Raw genomic sequence first — 19,383 nt, forward strand, 5'->3', positions numbered from 1 at the left:
GGTCCACAATTGCACACGGGCATTGGTTGGCGTTGAGATGCAAGGTGTGTGGCGGAGTTAGGTCGATGACTGAAAAACTTCCAGGAAAAGCCAATTTGGAAGTTGCACCATGAATTTTCAGTAAGGTTTCGATCTGTACCAAGGCGAAATGATTGGAGTGGTCTAATTCCAAGTGAGTATACTTTCATGGTGGAGTATGATAGTTCTCTGAACTATGATTGTTGGTATAGACAATGGCAGCAAAGAATTGTCGGTGTTGACAATGGAAGCTGAAGATGTGTGACTATTTCAATCAAGGTGGAGATTGTTAGGATTTGGTTGAATTAGTCCCACATTGCTTAGGATAGCAAATGGAGTGGGTGGCCTAGGCTATAAATATGAGGCTAAGTTCTCCATTTGTTTTTGCACCAGTTAGAAACACTTTAAGCTTGTTTCTGATTTTTCTTTTCCTCTGTACTCTTTGATTAGAGAGTGTTGTGAGGTGTAGTTAGATATTTGCTTTGAGAAAGTGTGGGTGTACTGGGGTGCCGGTGTTAGAGAGAAATAAGTCTATGTGCTGTAACAATTTTCACATAGTGATATTCTCTGGTTGTCATTTGACAACGGCCGTGGTTTTTTCTCCGGTAATTGGAGTTTCCACGTTAAATTCTTGTGTTGTGATTGTGTCTATTTTATTTCTCTGTCAAAGGTGTTTTCTCAAGGGGGAATGGTGTCTTATTCCCAACATCTCTCTCTCTCTCTTTCTTTCTTTGTTCAGTGCATACTCCATCCCTCGCTTAGTCCTCGTCACTGTCTTCTTTGTCATTCATCAGCATCTTCTCCTTCTCATTGGTCTTCTCTGTTTGAGTTCGAGTTTGTGTTATGCTTCTCTTCGCCAGCTTTTCTTGGAATCTCTCATAAAAGTTTGAGTTATCTTTCATGACTTGCATCATAGTGTACTAATTTCTGTAACAAACTGTGCTCATTTGATTTAATCTTGTTAGTTATTAGTGTGTTGTGATTGTTTTGCGATGGTTACTGTTGCATTTTGTGGGGTCTTTATTGGTTTGTTTTGACTTGTATATTCCGGAGTCTTAGTTTCTGTTTTGCAGGGTTCCCTAATTGCTTGAAGAGGAGTGCTAGGGGCCAGCAATTTTTGTGTTTTGTAACCATTAATTAGCCATCAATAGTGATTTTAATGGTGTGAGATTACATCCAATGGTAGGAGATCACTCACTTTTCTTTTGATGATTAAGTGCTGGCCACAAAACACAAAAGTTGCTGCCCCCTAAACTTCCTCTTGCCTGAAATAGGGCCTCGTGAGTGGTAACGTATCGAAAAGAACTGCTAATTTGATTTCTTTTTTCCACTTGGTTTCTTATGTATTCTCTATGGTTATGTTGGATGCAAACAAAGTGTTCGATGATTTTTCTCAATGAAGAGATTAAGCTTACGCTTCAAATTATTTATTTAATGTTACTTGATTAATGTTTCTCCTATGTATATTAGTTTTATTTTAAGTTCATGTGGCATCACATACATTACTGATAATTGTATTTTTATTTTAAGCTTATGAAAAATTTGATGACAACATTAATTACACAATTGACAGAGAAACTTATGTTTAATCTTTTGTTCTCCTTGCTTATAGTTTGTGGCCGAAGAACTTGAATTGAATCATGGATGCTTTTTAATGTACTAGTCACCTGTGAATTTAAATTACAAGTGGTTGTTTTAAGTTCTTTTCTTACAAATCATATACTTTTTTTTTTTTTAAGAAATGTAAATGTTGCTGGGTTTGTGTTTATCAAGTGATATTTAATGTTTATTTTAATCTAGTATTTTGAGTATACTAATTGAATTAAACTCTATCTTCTCTGATTTTGTTGTGAAAAATATAATGCAGTTTTCATTAAATTAAAACTATATTTTACGTGTATACATGTACCTGCACCTTTTAGAGTTATTTTTTTTTTGGTGACTGCATTATGAAAATAAAGAATATATCTCCTCTAATGTGAGTTTGCCACAAAAGTTAAAAAAAGTAAGGGTGTATCCACCTTTAAATACAATAGATTTTTTCATGCACTTAAACCACTATTTGATCCTTTTGTTATGATACTCAAATAAAAAAAAAATATTACTGGATTCGTTTCAGATATTCCTAATATGTTTTCTTTTTTTCTTTATTGGTTGCCATTGTTGCCTCTGTGTTTGACTTTTTTTTTTTTTTAACATTGATGTTCATACTTTTTGCTTTATGAGCTTCCTTTATGGTTTTAGTTAATTACCCATTAAATATATATTTGTCATCTTTATCAAGAATTTTCATCTTATAAGCCTTCATATTTATGAGAAATTAATTTGTAAAATGACTCATGGCTTTAATTTTTTTTTGGTTGTGTTAAGCATTTCTTTAGTAAATAATAGAACTTTAGTAGTATAAAAAAAAAAAAGCTAAAAGATCAATATCATGATTTTTTTTGAAGTTTAGTTCCACCGAGGCATGGACGTCCTCTATCTTTACACACATTTTTTTTGTTTGGTAAATGCTACATCAAGTTATTAGCGAATAATATGGCCGTCGTTAGTTGGGTCATGGGTGGTGCTAGCTTTTAGACTTCTGATAATTGAGGTAAAATTTTGTAAAAGATAAATTGATATTTTCATGCATGTGCAGAAGGACCCTGTAATTTGTCCGTCGTTCATGTCTTGATCAATGGCAGAATGGAAGATAACTATAGCATAGCCAACAGCAACAAAAGAGAGTGTATACGTGGGTAGCATTTTATTCTTTATGGTATAGAGGGGGAGTGGAAACATTTTTTTTTTGGACATGAGTGGAAACATTATTAGGAATTTATATATGGAATCATGGGCTAAGTATCCAAGCTTTTTTGGTTTTTTTTTTTTAATTCCATATGGGAGCCCATTGTTTATGTATGTATTCTTCATTTGTTAAATATAAAATTTTTTAATGAACGTAAGTTGATTGAGTGATTAGTTTAATAAGTTGTCTAAATAAATATTAAATATTCGATTTATACTTGGCCATTTTTCTATTATAAATAATTTTACAAAAGTACTAGGTGTTTAAGTCTTTTGAGTAATCAAGTTTAATCAAGTTGTTAAAATTTAAAAATCACCCACGCGTCACATTTTTTCTCCTTTAATGATCATTCTTCCACCTTATTCTTCTTCTTCTTCTTCTTTCTTCAACGTCATCGCGTCGCTGCAGCCACCGTTGTCGCCATCGTTGCTATCGCCACCGCAGTCGTCTTTTTGATGATGATGTTATTGTTATTTTTTTTTCTTTATTTTTTTCTCATCCTCTTTTATTATCATTATCATCATGATCATCATATTCATCATTATCATCTTCTTCTCCTATAAATGTTAGAAGATTAGAACACATAAATTTTGATGCACAATACATAAATTTTGGTGTACAGCACACAAATTTTAGTATACAACACAAAAATTTTTGGAATATATGCTTAAAACATTGACACCCAACCAATGAAATACGAACAATACATTAATTTTGGTGTATAATACATAAATTTTTATGTGTAGCACATAAATTTTGGAGAACTACATATCCAAAACATTGACTCACCTAACAAACGAAATACATTCGCAGCAAAAATTTGTATGTTATAGGTAAAATTTTGTGTTATGTGCAAAAATTTGTGTTATATGCAAAAATTTTGTGTCATAGTGTACTCATAAATGTTATTATGTTATTGTTATTTAATTTTTTTTTCTATTTTTTTTTTACTCATCCTCTTTTATTATCGTTATCATCATCATCATACTCATCATCTTCATCTTCTTCTTCTCCTATAAATGTTCAAAAGACTAGAGCATAGAAATTTTGATGCACAACACATAAATTTTGGTTTACAACACACAAATTTTAATATACAACACACAAAAATTTGAAAGAGCATATGCATAAAACATTGACACCCAACCAATGAAATACACACAATACATTAATTTTGGTGTATAATATAAAAATTTTGGTGCATAAATAAATTTTTATGTGTAACACAGAAATTTTTGAAGAACTACATATTTAGAACATTGACTCACTCAACTAACAAAATATATTCGCAACAAAAATTTTGTATGTTATATATAAAATTTTGTGTGTTATGTACAAAAGTTTGTGTACTATAGGTAAAAATTTGTATACTATATCTAGAGATGTTCAAAAAAATCAGGTTAACTAATTCTTACTTTCTTAGTATAAATGATTAAAAGTCTTGTGTCACATTATACTCATAAATGTACAATTTCAGTATGATCATCAATTCATGACCATATTAGAATGAAAGATTATATAAGGAAGATAATAAATAAGAAATCTTTATATCAAAGTAAAAAAATAAAGATAAAAAAAGAAAAAATAAATTAAAGAAAAGATAAATAATGATAGAGTGAGAAAAAATAGAGGTTGAGAGAGGGGAGAGAGAAGAGAAATGTAGAGAGAGAAAAAAAAGGAAAAATCGATTAAATATGATTTTTTATATATTAAAAACTAGGTTTAGCATATAAATTAGTTTAAATTGGTTTTATTTTTATGAATTGGTTTAAACTGGGGTGTTGCTAGGGGTGGCAAACGGGCTTAAATATGTCAAGCCGGATTAGAAAATTGGGACTGCCAAATAGTAAAAGCTCGCCTAACCCGCATTGCTTAAACCGTGGGATTTGGTGGGGTGGACTTTCTCACCAGACTTAGTATTTTTTTGGCAAGGGGGTATTTTTGTAATTTTTTCGCCAAAACCCAACTTTTCCCAACCCAACTTACAAGATAATAAAGATGAAAATTGAGTGTTTTGGATTATGTTTATTTTGTTTTGGAGACAATATTTATAATTATATTTTGGATGAAAACTTGGTTTATAATTATGTTTATTAGATATTCATAATTACGAAGACTTTAATATTTGTGAATATAAAAAATATAATTTTTTATACCTTTAGAAATTATAAATTTATTAAAATGATTGTGAAATTGTATATATTATTTAATAGTTAATAGTAAAAAAAAAAAGAGAAGATTTGGCGGGCTTAACCCGCCAGCCCGTAGTTAGGCGGGTGGGGTGGGATTTTAGGACCGCCTCACTAGGCAGGGCAGGGCGGCTTCCCCGCTTGCCACCCCTAGGTGTGCTACACATTCAAGTATTTTTTCATCCAAGTTCATTCAAGTAGGGCCAACAAAAACCACTCTCATTAAAAGAGCACGATTATACGCGCAGCTTCTTCTTCTTCTTCTTCTTCTTCTCATGCTCGTTTACGCACAGAGCGTCTTCTGCTTCTTCACCTTCTTCTTCGCGTTCTTCCTCCTCCTCCTCCTCCTTCTTTTTTGCGTTCCTTCTTCTTCACGTGTTTTCTCCTTATCGTCATTCTTTTTTTTATTGTTGCTACTGTATTTTTTTTCTTTTCCTCCTTCTCTCCCTGGTGAAGAAGCAGTAGAATGAAGGTGAGGAGGAAGAGTTTTGAATTGTACAGAACAGAAATGAATCAAAATTATATTTAGAATGAACCAAAATTATATTCAAAATGAACTGAAAATTAAATTCATAATGTAAACTCATTTCAAACACAAGCACAGACTAAATGTACCTTATTTAAATCCAGAATGAATCGAAATTACTTAATGATTGCGACACACAAACTTAATTTGAAAACAAACACACAAATAAAATTGAATCATGAACAAAAACACATCCAAATCCATCAAGTGATTTTGCAGCATTATGTGTTTCTTTTTCTTTATTTGATTAGATGAACAAGATAAGAAAAGAAGAATATGATGAGAAGTTTTCAGGATTTTTTTTCTTCTTATTTCTTCTTTTTTGTTTGATTTTTCTTCTTTTTCCCATCTTCTTCTTTGTTATTGTAATCACCAACAACACCAACATTTTGCTAACAAAAACCAACATTTTGAATTGAATTTGAATTTATATAATGGACAGTGTTCGGTTCATTTATTATTATACAGTGGTTTCGCTTTGATAATATTTTCGGTTCATTCTAGACGCAGATGTTTCTGAATTCGAATTTATATAATGGACAAATATTCGGTTTATTTAGTATTATACAATGGTTTTGCTTTAATAATATTTTCGGTTTATTTGTAGTCCAGGTGCGTTGTTGATGAATAATTTGTCCCAATGGTTGGAATGGCTTTCAAGACAAATTGAATGGAATGGAATAAAATATAATATAATTGAATAAATTGATAATAAATAATTTCATTCTTTTTTGCTTAAAAAAGACTCAATCATTAACAAAAACTCATCGAAATTACTTAAGGAATATAAATTTTGGTCAATACTTATCAGCAACATCAAATAAATCTCAATTAACACACAAATGAACCAAAATAAATTAAGAAATGAACCGAAATTATTTAATGATGGAAACAGAGAAAATCAGAACTAATAAAAAATTAACACACAAATGAACCAAAATAAATTAAGAAATGAACTGAAATTATTTAATGATGGCAGCAGAGAAAATCAGAACTAATAAAGATGTTTGCAAAATGTTGGTATTATTGGTGATGACGATAACGGAGAAGAAGAAGAAGAAGAACGTACGTGAATTTGAAAGAAGAAGAAGAAGCGCGGGGGAGAAAAAACAGAAAAGAGAAGTGCGTGACTCTAAATTATTTGGATAAATTTAGATGCTAAAATTACTTGGATGTGGAGAATAATTCATAAACTGGTGCACTACATTATAAACTGATTTAAAACTAGTTTCTATGTGAAAAATGAACCATGAACATCCCTAATCATATCGATAAGTTTGTGCAAAAATTTGTGTGCTATACTTTAAAAATTTGTGTGCTACATTTCGAAAATTTGTATGTTATGTGAAAAAAATTGTGGGCTATATCAATAAATTTGTATTATGTGCAAAATTTAATGTGCTATGCTTCGAAAATTTGTGTGCTATGCTTTGAAATTTGTGTCCTCTCCAAAAAAAAATTTGCGTGCTGCAGAAAGTAAGAAAAATACAATACACATTCTAATTAGGCGCCAGTGGAGCACATATATACGCTTGTTAGAGTATATTTTATTGTTAATGAGCTAACTTGATTGGACTTAGTTACTAAAATGTCTTGTACATTAAATCTATTTGACGTAATTAAATTTTTAAATTTTTAAACTAGTTTTCTAATCGGTTCATTTACCGGTCTGTTTTTCTTATTCTTGCTCAATAGTCTACTCTTTTGAATTTGAATAAATGGTCAAATTAGTTCCTGAAAGATTTTTTTAATCAAATTCGTCTTTTAAAGATTTTACATTAGTTATATTAATCCTTCTGTCATATTTTTTTGTTAATACGGTCAAAATTTGCTAATGTAACATATTAAGTGACGCCCTAATATATACCTAAGAATCTTAATTGACTATTAAATAAGTTTATGAAATTAAATCAAATCAAAACCTAATTGGAGAGAGAACTTGAGGTATTGGAATCTCTTAGTTTGGAGTTGATTTTATCTAATTTCGTAAACTAATCGTGTTAATAATCAATTAAAATTTTTAAGTGTATTTGGGTGTTACATTCTTATATTAACAAATTTTGACACTATCAATAAATAAATAAATAAAGTGACAGAAAAACTAATATAATTAATTTAAAATTTTTAAAAGACAATTTAATTAAAAAAATTTCAACAACCAATTTAGACCACAAGTAATTTTTCAGACAAATTTGACTCTCTTGAATTTTGTGTGTTTGTGAGTTGTGACAGTGTGTTTCGCGCTAACTTGCTATCCCAAATCGATCAAATTTTGTCTTTATGAAAGGAAAGAATGAATGAAAATGGAGAAAGAAGGTTCCGTGTGTGAAGTGGAGGATCCTGTTGCTAACTATTGGGGTCTCTGAGTCTCTCCCTCTTTCCGCAAACAACGTCATCTTCTACTGTCACTGCTCCTTCCCCTTCGAAGCCCTACGATCCTAATCACGTTCTTGACTCCATCCACAACCACCTCCGATCCATGGTAAAATTCCACTTCAACTCCTTTCAGCTCCTTTTCATGTTTTTTTTTTTTTTTTTTATAATTCTTTTTCGCAAGTTTGGAACTTATTAACTAGGATTGCTTTACTTCCATCTTTTGCTTCTATTGTGTGGTTTTGTTCCAGCTAAGAGTGGCATTTTAGGTGTTTGAGTAAATCCCCAAAGTGCATTGCATGTAGGCAATTTTTTTTGGGCACCTATTTGAAGCATAAATACGGGGTGATGCATAGGCGTCAAATTTTGAGTTCATTGTTTGATTTGAGTCATGTGATAAAAAAAGGAGGGAATTAGAGTAGTTGTAACGGTTTTGCAACAATATTTTTAATTGTTATCCATGCCTCTCACAGGAAATGCAAAATCCTGCTAAACTTGAGGGCAAGTTGGCTGTGATATCTGAAGTTCCTGGACTGTTTGACTCTGAAATCTTGAGTGATATAGCATTTGATGAGGAGAATGACGTTGCTGCTGCTTCTGGAGAGGCTGTAGAGTTTCCTCGAAAACGGAGACCTGCTTTAGGCCTGAAGCGAGCTCGTTTTTCTTTAAAGCCAACTAAAACGTAAATTACCTTTTTCATTCTCCCCCAAATCCTTTTCCTTGCATTTTTTACACTGATTTCTATTTATATATCTTTTTTTTTATAGTCAATCTGTTGAGAGTTTGATTCCAACTCTGGACCTTGATAAACTGAAAGATCCAGTGGAATTCTTCTTGGCCCATGATCGGCTAGAAAGTAAGTCCCCTTATTTCTGTTCCTGTGTACACATTGGATGATGTTTATAAGGTTTGCTCTTATTGGTGTTGCATTTGAATGGATAGATGCGAAAAGAGAGATACAGAAGCAGACAGGTGAGTTTCTTGAGTCAAATCTGTCAGATACTACCACTAAGATGCGACAACGTCGACCAGGACTTTCAGGGAATAATGAGCGGTACAATGCTAATTCTTGAATAATCAGCCTCCATTGCTTTGTTTATGATGTTTGTCATTCTTTTATTTTTCGGTTAGCTAACATTCATCAAATATCATATGGCTCAGGCGGGTCAGATACAAGCATCGTTATCCTAAAGAAACTTTTGACAATAATGATTATGTTCTACCCTCTCAAAAGGCAAGTGAATCTGTCGATCTTGGCCCTGTTGGTGAGAGCACAGATGAAGGTGGAGCTTCTCTTACACCACTGGAAAATGAAGTAACTGGTAAATCAATGATACTCTGTAGGGCACGAGTTGTTTTCTTTTTAATCCCTCTTAAGTTGAGTTTTGGCTTTCCCTCCTAGCAGTAGTCCCTTTCCATTTCTCTTGTTTTCCAGACTTCAGACATTCGTAGATGTATTTTACTGCAGATTCACCTGCTATTGAAGAGAACAAGATCAATGAAATACTGGATGGATTGCTTCAATGCAATTCTGAAGATCTAGAAGGGGATGAAGCAGTGACTCTTTTGCAGGAGAAGTTACATATCAAACCAATTGTTCTGGAGAAATTATCTATTCCTGACTTCCCAAATAATAACCAAGTTATTGGTATGAAATCTTTGCATGGGAACTCGTCAAATCCAAGGAAGTGGAAACCTTTATCCATCCTTGATAATTTGTTGAAAGGATTTAATAGTAGAACACCTATTAGACAGGGCATAGGATGCCAATTGCAGCAATCAGCTTCACCCACCCCACCAAGAAGTCCATTTGCTCCACTATCTTCCTTGCTGCTTCACCTTTCACACCCAAAGCCATCGGTGGATCCATTTGCAGCTGATGGAATTGATCATTTATCCACAAGAAAGAATTCCCCAATTCCTCTGATAAACCAGGAGCACAAACTTGCTGCTTCTGGGAATCCATCAAATGAACCCTCTGCAAATGTAATTGATGATGGTATTGCCATTAATAAGACAAGTTCACCAGGTGACACTGTCAGGAATGGCTCCTATTCTTCTGGAAAATCCAAGGAAGATTTAATTGGAAATAGTGAGACACATTCAGTGGAAGACACAGTCAGAGATTGTGCTTGTACACCCCAAAAGTCTGTGGAGGATAATCCAGGGCAACCTGAGTCTGATGCTAATATTGAGTCAAATGGACCTCGTGTTGTCATGGACGTGAATACTGGAGCCAGTGGGATGGAAGGTATCATTAGAGATTGTGCTTGTACACCCCAAAAGTCTGTGGAGGATAATCCAAGGCTTCCTGAGTTTGATGTTAATATTGAGTCAAATGGTCCTCATATTGACATGGATGTGGATATTGGAGACAGTGGTATGAATGACATAGTAGGGAGGCCAAATATTGTAACAAATAGAGTTGAGAATGAAGTATGTTTATATTTCAATCTTGATCATCTTGAATTGCTGGCAAATTTTGTAGCTCTGAATTAATCTATCTTATGATACAGGCAGAAAATTTGCAGGCACATGCGGCTGTTGGGCCATCAGATGATTCTAATATTAACATGGCGAATCAACCAGGTATGCATGTTTATTCCATCAGGTTCTTGATATGCAAGCACAATGGCTGGTTAATTCTTGGCTGATCCCAAGCTATCTCTATAATGTTTCCCTATTGTTATTTTAGTAAAAGCAATATTTGTGTTGTTATTTTCTTCCGATGAGATCTCTTTGCATTAGTAATTTAATCAATTCACTTTAAATGAATGCACTTTATATTTTCTTTTCAGCAGTTTGGTACACTAAGCCAATTTTATCTTAAATGCATAAACTTCTTTAGTGATCCCTTGTTTGCTGCATAAAAGATTGTTATGCTTCATCACCATTTAACCTGTGCCTTTTTAGTTTCTTTCTTCTAAAGATCCATAGACTTACCTATTGTTGCCAAATTATTGCTTAATTACCTATTTTTAATTAATGGAAGCTATTTTCAATAAAACTGCTGCCGTTGAATTTAATCAACGTAGTTGATCTTAGGGGGGATAAGTTATGACTTTTGATTATTTTTGTTGCTTACACTACCCTGATAAATTGTTTTGATTTGAAATCAAGGGAGGACATCATTTAGTATTACCTTTAGCTTTACTGTTGATAGTGCTAAGTCTATTGTATGGTTTAGCAGATCATTCAGACCCTGCTGGGTTTCAAGCCAATGATCATGATAAAGATTCCAGAAGATCAGACGATGGTCCAGAACAGTGTTTACAGGTTAACAACTTCGCTGCTTTCCATTTAGTTCCCCTGAAGTCTTAGTATTTGAATCTCATTTTAATTATCCTTTATATCAGGTATTAGCAAGGGTAGATAGTAGCCAGTATTCAAACAGTTTCTTGTCTTGAACTAATAATAGGTTGGGCTTTTTTTTTTTCATTTCCTTGCAAAGCCAAATTGTACTATACAATGAAGACTGTTAATAGACGGTGTGAAATTGAAAAATAATTGCAAAAGTTATGGTTTTGAATTGGTTCCCAAGTTAGCATTTGTTGAAAATTAGAATGTACTAGTAGCACTTTTTCTTCATTTTGTTTTGGATTAGGCATAATCTGCATCTTTGTGCGGCTGGCTGCTTGTGGAACTGAATGTCTGTCCCTGTTTACAGGAAATGACAGATGGTAATTCTGTTTTGCCTGATTATGGACAAAGGAGAGTTAGGCGATCGAAAAGACAACATAAAGATAAAAGTCTTTCTCGGAGGCAGAGCCTTGCAGGTTTCTACTACTTGTTGAACTCATCCATTCATTTGCTATAATATTTTGTTATAGTTAATAACTTACGTTTTATCTTCCCAGCTGCCGGTACATCATGGGAGGCTGGACTAAGGAGGAGCACCAGGATCAGGACAAGGCCTTTGGAATTTTGGAGAGGGGAAAAAATGGTGTATGGTCGTGTACATGATAGTGAGTACAATACTAATACTTATCACGGGAACACACTAGGTGAAATTATAATAAAAGCTTCATCCTTTGTTTATTGACGGTGGAAATGTTGCTGTTTTCTGCCGTTACTATTTTGCATTCAAGCCAACAACGTAGTACTCTAAAAATATTTTTCAGTTACAAATGTAACCACTGAACTGGATTGTTTGCTCACTTTCAAACATCTATTTTAAAATTAATGTAAAATGGCATATTGCTTAACATTTTAGTATGCTACTAAATATAGTGATTAGTGATGAGCAAATGGGTCAAAGATTCTGCAGCTAAATATAAGTGAAGAGCTGAGAACTTATTGGATCTATCAATTAGCTTTGATTGTGAGGTGAAGTTGTGAAAATTAGTGTTATATATGTTCTTGACATGTCCTTGCCATTGTACATTGGGTTGACAGGAATTTCTCTTTGCAGGTTTGGCCACTGTCATTGGTATTAAGTGCATTTCACCGGGAACTGATGGGAAACCCACTATGAAGGTGAAATCTTATGTATCCGATGAATACAAAGAGCTTTTGGAGCTGGCATCTCTATGTTGAAAGTATATGAGTTTAACCCATTTATGTTCTTGAACTTCCTAATTTTGCTGTGCTTTTGGAACAAAGTGGAGCATGTATACTAAATTTACCCTGCTATTGAAAGAAAGACTTCCCCTTCTCAGGTTCCCCCGCCCCTTCCTTCCCCCTATTAAAACACTCACTGGGAAAACGGTGTGGTTGCTTTAACGAGTGTACATGTATAAATGGATCTAAACTTTTTCTTTCATTGTGGATATCGTTATTTAACACTTTTCCTCCTTATTCTTCCGTTCGGCAACATAACAACTTAAGCATAATTACTTTTTAGACCACCAAACGGATATGCAGCGTGATCTTGCTGCTTTGTTTTTCTTCGTTTGACAGTGATATATCCATGGCCTTCTTGATACTCCTAACAAGAAGTTATTATAAAGTTGTCTTTATCAATTATCACAATTATTTGTCAAGAATACATGAGCAGCGAATTATTGTGAAAAAGGATTTTTTGATTAAATATATTTACTTTAGAATGAATGAAGGGGAATATTACCTTTTGCAAACCAATCAATATTATAAGATTATGGGTAGAGGAAATTTAAACTGCTATTTTGATGCATTTTTTTAGTTCAGTTATCAAAATTGTGTTTTTGGTTCATGAATGGCTTATCGTTAACTACAATGACTAATTTCTTGTTAGAGTTTCAAATGTGTGTGTGCAATATATATATATATATATATTATGTTTTTTGCACTAAACTCCCGATGAAATTGAAAGCTAAATCAAAAGTGAGTTAGTATTAATGGGATTTATGTTTGGTAATTTTTATTTAAAATGGATTATAGAAAATTAAATATTGTTTAGATTATATTATTCAAAATTACTTTTAGATAAAAAATTATAGAAAAGGACATGAATTTAAATAATTATTTTATTTTAGATATTTAAATAAATTTTAATTTTTTTTAACACTTTCAATACTCTTTAGTACTCTAATAGGATTAATAGAATCATAATACAAAGCAAAAAAATATTTCACAAAAAAAAAAACAATATCAGTAAAAAAAATCATATAAAGAAAAAATAATAAGTCACAAAAAAAAAAACAAAAAATAATAGAAGTTTTATAAAAAATAATAATATGCATAAGAGAGTATTGAAAAAAAATATTATAAAAAAAACAACAAATAAATGAATAATAAAGGACACAATTGGTATATAGAAAATAAATTTCAGCACGTACAACGGGAAAGAGTGAACGCAAAAGTTAGTAATTTTTAGTAAATGTGAGTTGAAGGGTAGAAAGCGTTTAAGAGACTCAAACGCGCTTCTCTCTTCCCCCAAGACAAAACCAAACCCACCCTTCTTCATGAGATAAAAGTTATCACATCTATAATTTCGCCTATGTTAGATAGTTGGTTCTAAGTTAGGACAAAGACCAAGGATTGTGTTAGACCCTTGACTGTTAGCATAAATTTTTGTCAAATCCTTTTGGAATAGACCAAATACGGCACTAAAGTTAGGTCATTGTCCAGAAACAACAAGCTATATTACTCGAGCATAGTGTTAAATGAGCAAAAATCGATGCATCAGTGTTTGAATGTAGTACAAAATAAGCAAAGATTTTCACGTTTTTGTGAATAGACAAGGATAAATAAATTAATTATTGCTTAAGAAAAGATAAATGTAAATACATCAGCAACAAAAAGTTCCGGTTTGGAATATGAAAACATAGGAAAATCTATAAAAGTGTTGGATATCATACCATGAGAAAGAAAGAATAAAATTTGTATGCAAGAAACAAAGTGATGAGAGGTGAAGGTTGTATCAAATTGAATTTTACAACTTGATTTTGATTAAAAGTTGTTACGGCCTGGTCCAGACAGAACGCGGATCGACCCGACCCGCAAGCCACCCGACCCGAACGGTCGGGTGCAAGCAGCCCAACCACCGACCCGGACACGCGTCCTTGACGGCTCTCCACTGCAGCTGTATGAGGAAGCTTCGAGGAAGGTTGGTCTGCTCTTGTGAGATCCACTACTGACACAGTATATATGGGAAGGGTCCTACCCCTCCCCCAAGGTACGTCACACATCATTCTCCCACTTTTCGCCTGCACACTTGACTGACTAGAGCGTCGGAGTGTCTTTGCAGGTGACACCCCCCTTTTCCACACGAAGAGCTCGGGAAGTCGGCTACACCTCCTCCGATCCAGCAACCCAAGACTAGGCGACTCCCCCCCCCCCTTTTTTTACCAACCAGAGTATCAACCCGAACCGTCCGGTACCCGACCTACTGAACATTGCCGCTGTCTGTGGGACGCCTGAATGGACGTTGTACTGGACCCAGGAGGAACAGGCCGTGAGACCGACCGCAGAGGAGAAGCCTCTGTGGCTTCCTCCCGGGAGCGCACGAGGTTCCCTCCACGACGAACCTCACGATCTCAAGAAAGGCGCCCCTTCGGGGGAACTGGCGACAACAGCGCCAGAATAATGCAGGAACTGCGTCACAGGATGCAGGACCTGGAGCGCCGGTTGGCAGATCGGGAACATCGCCAACAAACTCCCGAATCAAGCTACTCCCGTTCCCCTCTGAGAAGCCACTTCCGGAAAACTGCTAGCCCACGATCTGAGCCCGAGAGCGCCAGGGAGGAAGGACGCACAAGGAGGCACCGTGACCCCATCATCTACACCAGGCGCGAAAGGAGACGCACCACAGATAGAGACCGGGAAGACGCTCGACGGGAAGACGGCGAGGAAAGAACAAGGAGAACGTGGGGACCAGTGATAATAGGCGCAACCCCATTTTATCGTTCCATCCTCGAAGTCCGGCTGCCAAAGCACTTTGACAAGCTAACAGACATGAGGTACGATGGAACCCAAGACCCGCAGGAGCACCTTACGGCCTTCGAGTCCAGGATGAACCTGGAGGGAGTGGGAGACGAAGTAAGGTGCCGCGCTTTCCCGGTAACTCTCGCGGGACCTGCAATACGGTGGTTTAATAGCCTCCCGACGGGCTCGGTGGCTAGGTTTTTGGATATTAGCCATGCGTTCCTAGCCCAATTTACTACCAGAATCGCAAAGGCAAAGCACCCGATCAATCTGCTCGGGGTGACGCAGAGGTCTGGCGAACCGACCAGGAAATATCTAGACGGTTCAACGACGAGTGCTTGGAGATCGACGGGCTGACTGATTCGGTTGCTAGCCTATGCCTGACGAATGGACTTCTAAACGAGGACTTCAGAAAGCACCTCACCACGAAGCCGGTGTGGACAAAGCAGGAGATCCAAAGTGTAGCCAGGGAATACATTAACGATGAAGAAGTCAGCCAGGTCGTAGCTGCCAACAAATGGGAAATGGCAGCCCTTCTACAATCAGACATGGCAGCACGGAAGCGGAGAAAGACAGAAGGAACACGCCAGAGACGGCGGTCCGAGCAAGACACCCAGGCCGTTTCCTCGAGTCGGGAAGTTCACCAAATACACCCCCTCACCGTCCCCATCATAGAAGTTTATCAACAGATAGCAGAGAAGGGAATTTTGTCGAAGCTCCGACCTCTGAAGGACCGGACCGGGGGAAACAAGAGCCTCTATTGTGATTATCACAAAGACTATGGACACAAGACACAGGATTGCTTCGACTTGAAGGACGCGTTGGAACAAGCAATCCGGGACGGGAAACTGGCTGAATTCTCTCATCTCATCAGGGAGCCCAGAAGACGAGATCGCGACCGAGAGGCAGAGGACAAAACTCGCATGGCAAAGTGACGTCACGACCAGGGCGACAGCGAACAAGGTCTCACCATAGTGAACGTCGTGACGGCGAGAGACGCACCCCCAAGGTCGAAGTCGGCACACAAGAAAGACGCCAAAGTCCTGGCGATTTCTTCATCATCTGCACAAAACCCCGAGAGGTCGAGGTCGCCATCCATCTCATTCGGCCTGGAGGACCAGTGGTTTGATGAGGTCGCGAAAAGCCCCCAATGGTCATCACGGCCAGAGTGGGAACTGGCCTCATCAAGCGCATCCTCATAGACACCGGTGCTGACTCAAATATCATGTTCCGCAATGTGTTCGATGCTTTAGGACTATGGGATGCCGACCTGAAAACCCACCAGCACGGTGTTGTAAGGTTAGGTGACTACTTCATCAAGCTAGACGGGATAATCGCCCTGCCGATATCAGTAGGACACGGGCAGGGACGAGGCTCGACAATAGCCGAGTTCGTGGTTCTGCGCGACTCCACAGCCTACAATATCATCCTGGGGAGGAAGACCATCAACGATCTCGGGGCAGTAATCAGCACAAAAATGCTGGTAATGAAATTCGTGGCTGACGACGGGTCCGTGGGATCCATAAAAGGAGATTTGGAAACGGTAGTCGCCTGCGACAATGCCAGTCTCTCCTTAAGGAAGAAGTCCAAGGAAGCAGCGGGAGTGTTCCTTTCCGACCTAGACGCTAGAGTCGAAGACAAACCCAGACCCGAGCCGGAAGGGAACTTGGAGAAATTCAGAGTCGGCGACACAGAGGAGAAGTTCACCTTCGTGAACAGAAACCTACCACACGACCTGAAGGGGCCCCTAATAGAAATGATCAGGGCTAACGGCGACCTATTTACATGGACGCCAACCGACATGCCGGGAATAGACCCCCAACTCATGTCACATCACTTGGCCGTGATGGCGGAGGCCAGACCGGTAGCTCAAAGAAGGAGGAAAATATCGCAAGAGCGAGCGGAGGAGGTGTCCAGGCAGACGGCTAGCCTCCTCGAAGCAGGATTTATTTGAGAACTTGACTACTCGACATGGCTGTCGAATGTAGTTTTAGTGAAAAAGCACAATGGGAAATGGAGGATGTGTGTGGATTACTCTGATCTCAACAAAGCATGCCCCAAGGACTGCTTCCCCTGCCCAACATTGATGCACTCGTCGACGCTGCGGCGGGATATCGGTAGCTAAGCTTTATGGGCGCCTACTCTGGTTATAACCAGATACCGATGCACCGGCCTGACGAAGAGAAAACGGCGTTCATAACGCCAAGAGGGATATATTGCTACAAGGTAATACCGTTCGGCCTGAAGAACGCTGGGGCCACGTACCAGAGGATAATGAACAAGATATTCAATGATCTCATAGGCAAAACGGTGGAGGTGTATGTAGATGATATCCTTGCGAAGACCACCCGACCCGAGGACCTCATAAGTGACCTGGGAAATGTGTTCGCCTCCCTCCGAAAACACGGCATGAGGCTCAACCCACTCAAATGTGCCTTTGCTATGGAGGCAGGAAAGTTCCTAGGGTTCATGATAACCCAAAAGGGGGGGGGGTCGAGGCCAACCCGGAAAAGTGCCAAGCAATGCTCCAAATGAAGAGTCCGGGCTGCATCAAGGATGTTCAGAGGTTATCAGGTAGACTCACCGCCCTATCCCGTTTCCTCGGGGCATCGGCCGTTAGGGCGCTGCCATTTTTCAATATTATGAAAAAAGGAATAGTGTTTGAATGGACCCCAGCGTGTGAGGAAGCATTTAAACATTTCAAAGAGATCCTCGCCAAACCACCCGTGCTCGAGAAGCCCAAAGTCGGAGAACTGCTCTACCTATACCTGGCCATAACGGATGAAGCGCTGTCAGCAGTTTTGGTACGGGAAGAAGGGAAAGTTCAACAACCAATTTACTTCGTGAATAGAGCACTGCAAGGAGCAGAATTGAGATACAGCAAACTAGAGAAGCTGGCCCTAGCACTGCTAACCTCCTCCCGAAGACTACGACAGTACTTCCAGGGTCACCAAGTGGTCGTGAGAACGGATCAGGGAATCCGCCAAGTGCTCCAAAAACCTGACTTAGCGGGAAGAATGATGACTTGGGCCATCGAGCTATCTCAGTATGATTTGCGATACGAGCCCCGACATGCGATCAAGGCACAAGCAATGGCAGACTTCTTGGTAGAAGTAGCGGGGGACCCGACCGAGGAAGCGGGCATACGGTGGAGGCTCCATGTGGACGGAGCCTTCAACCAAACGTCCGGGGGTGCCGGGATCATCTTGGAAAGTTCTGCCGGGGTCATATACGAACAATCAATCAGGTTCGAGTTTCCCGTATCAAACAACCAAGCAGAATATGAGGACCTTCTAGGCGGCTTAATCTTAGCTCGGGAAGTCGGGGCTACGAGTCTGGAAGTATGCAGCGACTCACAGGTTGTGACCTCGCAAGTAAATGGAAGCTACCAAGCCAGAGACTCGCTATTACAAAAGTACTTGGAGAAGGTCAAAGAGCTGAGCAAACAGTTTGAGGAGGTCACGGTCCAACACGTTCCAAGGGAAAGGAACACACGTGCGTACCTCCTATCCAAGCTAGCGAGTACGAAACCAGGAGCCGGCAACCGGTCCCTCATTCAAGGCATGACAAAAGAACCAGCAGTTGCCCTCCACCTGACAAAGATAAGTCCCTCCTGGATGGACCCCATCACTGATTACTTAGAAAACGGCAAACTCCCTGAAGATGAGAAGAAAGCTAAAATGTTGAGAGGGAGGCAGCCAAATATGCGATCATACAAGGCCAACTGTTCAAAAAGGGACTCAGCCAGCCCTTGCTGAAATGCCTGCATCCCGACCAAACGGACTACGTACTCAGGGAAGTCCACGAGGGGTGTTGTGGTCACCACATCGGGGACAAAGCCCTAGCAAGAAAGCTCATCCGAGCTGGATATTACTGGCCATCGATGATGGAGGACTCCAAAGAATTCGTGAAGAAGTGTGTCAAGTGCCAAGAGAATGCCAACTTCCACAAAGCACCGGCTACCGAACCGAGCTTACTAACGTCCTCCTGACCTTTCGCACAGTGGGGGGTCGACCTCTTGGGACCTTTTCCGGTTGGTCCGGGGCAAGTCAAATATCTCATAGTTGCCTTCGACTACTACATCAAATGGATAGAGGCTGAACCGCTGGCCAGTATATCCTCATCCAATTGTCAAAAGTTCA

At 38.1% G+C, this 19,383-nt stretch overlaps 3 protein-coding genes across 11 annotated transcripts; all 3 read left to right on the forward strand.

Moving 5' to 3' along the window:
- Window positions 1-7,668: 7,668 nt before the first annotated feature.
- On the forward strand, window positions 7,669-12,659 carry LOC112755001 (centromere protein C). 9 transcript variants are annotated; one of them, XR_011874551.1, is made up of 12 exons: window positions 7,690-8,006; window positions 8,371-8,579; window positions 8,665-8,753; window positions 8,840-8,951; window positions 9,059-9,219; window positions 9,366-10,333; window positions 10,414-10,486; window positions 11,085-11,173; window positions 11,565-11,673; window positions 11,755-11,862; window positions 12,128-12,223; window positions 12,309-12,659. XR_011874551.1 is itself a non-coding variant. In XM_025802852.3 (11 exons), the coding sequence occupies exons 1-11, from the start codon at window positions 8,004-8,006 to the stop codon at window positions 12,431-12,433; spliced, it is 2,043 nt and encodes a 680-aa protein (XP_025658637.1). In that variant the 5' UTR covers window positions 7,669-8,003; the 3' UTR covers window positions 12,434-12,659. The 9 variants fall into 9 exon arrangements, 6 of the variants coding, with proteins under 6 accessions (XP_025658637.1, XP_029149840.1, XP_029149841.1 ...); XR_011874550.1 differs by having other exon boundaries at window positions 11,088-11,173; window positions 11,755-11,901; XR_011874552.1 differs by having other exon boundaries at window positions 11,088-11,173.
- A 3,732-nt stretch (window positions 12,660-16,391) lies between these two features.
- Window positions 16,392-17,195, forward strand: LOC140180232 (uncharacterized). The gene has a single exon (XM_072220683.1). The coding sequence runs from the start codon at window positions 16,392-16,394 to the stop codon at window positions 17,193-17,195; it is 804 nt and encodes a 267-aa protein (XP_072076784.1).
- Window positions 17,196-17,772: 577 nt separating this feature from the next.
- On the forward strand, window positions 17,773-18,999 carry LOC112757525 (uncharacterized). The gene has a single exon (XM_025806097.1). It carries the CDS (start codon window positions 17,773-17,775, stop codon window positions 18,997-18,999), a length of 1,227 nt encoding a protein of 408 aa, XP_025661882.1.
- The last annotated feature ends 384 nt before the right edge of the window (window positions 19,000-19,383 follow it).

Source organism: Arachis hypogaea, chromosome 16, assembly GCF_003086295.3.
Source record: "Arachis hypogaea cultivar Tifrunner chromosome 16, arahy.Tifrunner.gnm2.J5K5, whole genome shotgun sequence".
Classification (NCBI taxonomy): Eukaryota; Viridiplantae; Streptophyta; class Magnoliopsida; order Fabales; family Fabaceae; genus Arachis; species Arachis hypogaea.

Excerpts from the sequence above, each read along its gene's own strand:
- LOC112757525 (XM_025806097.1), top strand. The coding sequence starts at position 17,773 with ATGAAGAGTCCGGGCTGCATCAAGGATGTTCAGAGGTTATCAGGTAGA.
- LOC112755001 (XM_029294007.2), top strand. Across the intron at positions 9,220-9,365 it reads ACTGGAAAATGAAGTAACTG|ATTCACCTGCTATTGAAGAG; the intron begins GTAAATCAATGA and ends ATTTTACTGCAG. Across the intron at positions 10,334-10,413 it reads CAAATAGAGTTGAGAATGAA|GCAGAAAATTTGCAGGCACA; the intron begins GTATGTTTATAT and ends CTTATGATACAG.
- LOC140180232 (XM_072220683.1), top strand. The coding sequence starts at position 16,392 with ATGGTCATCACGGCCAGAGTGGGAACTGGCCTCATCAAGCGCATCCTC.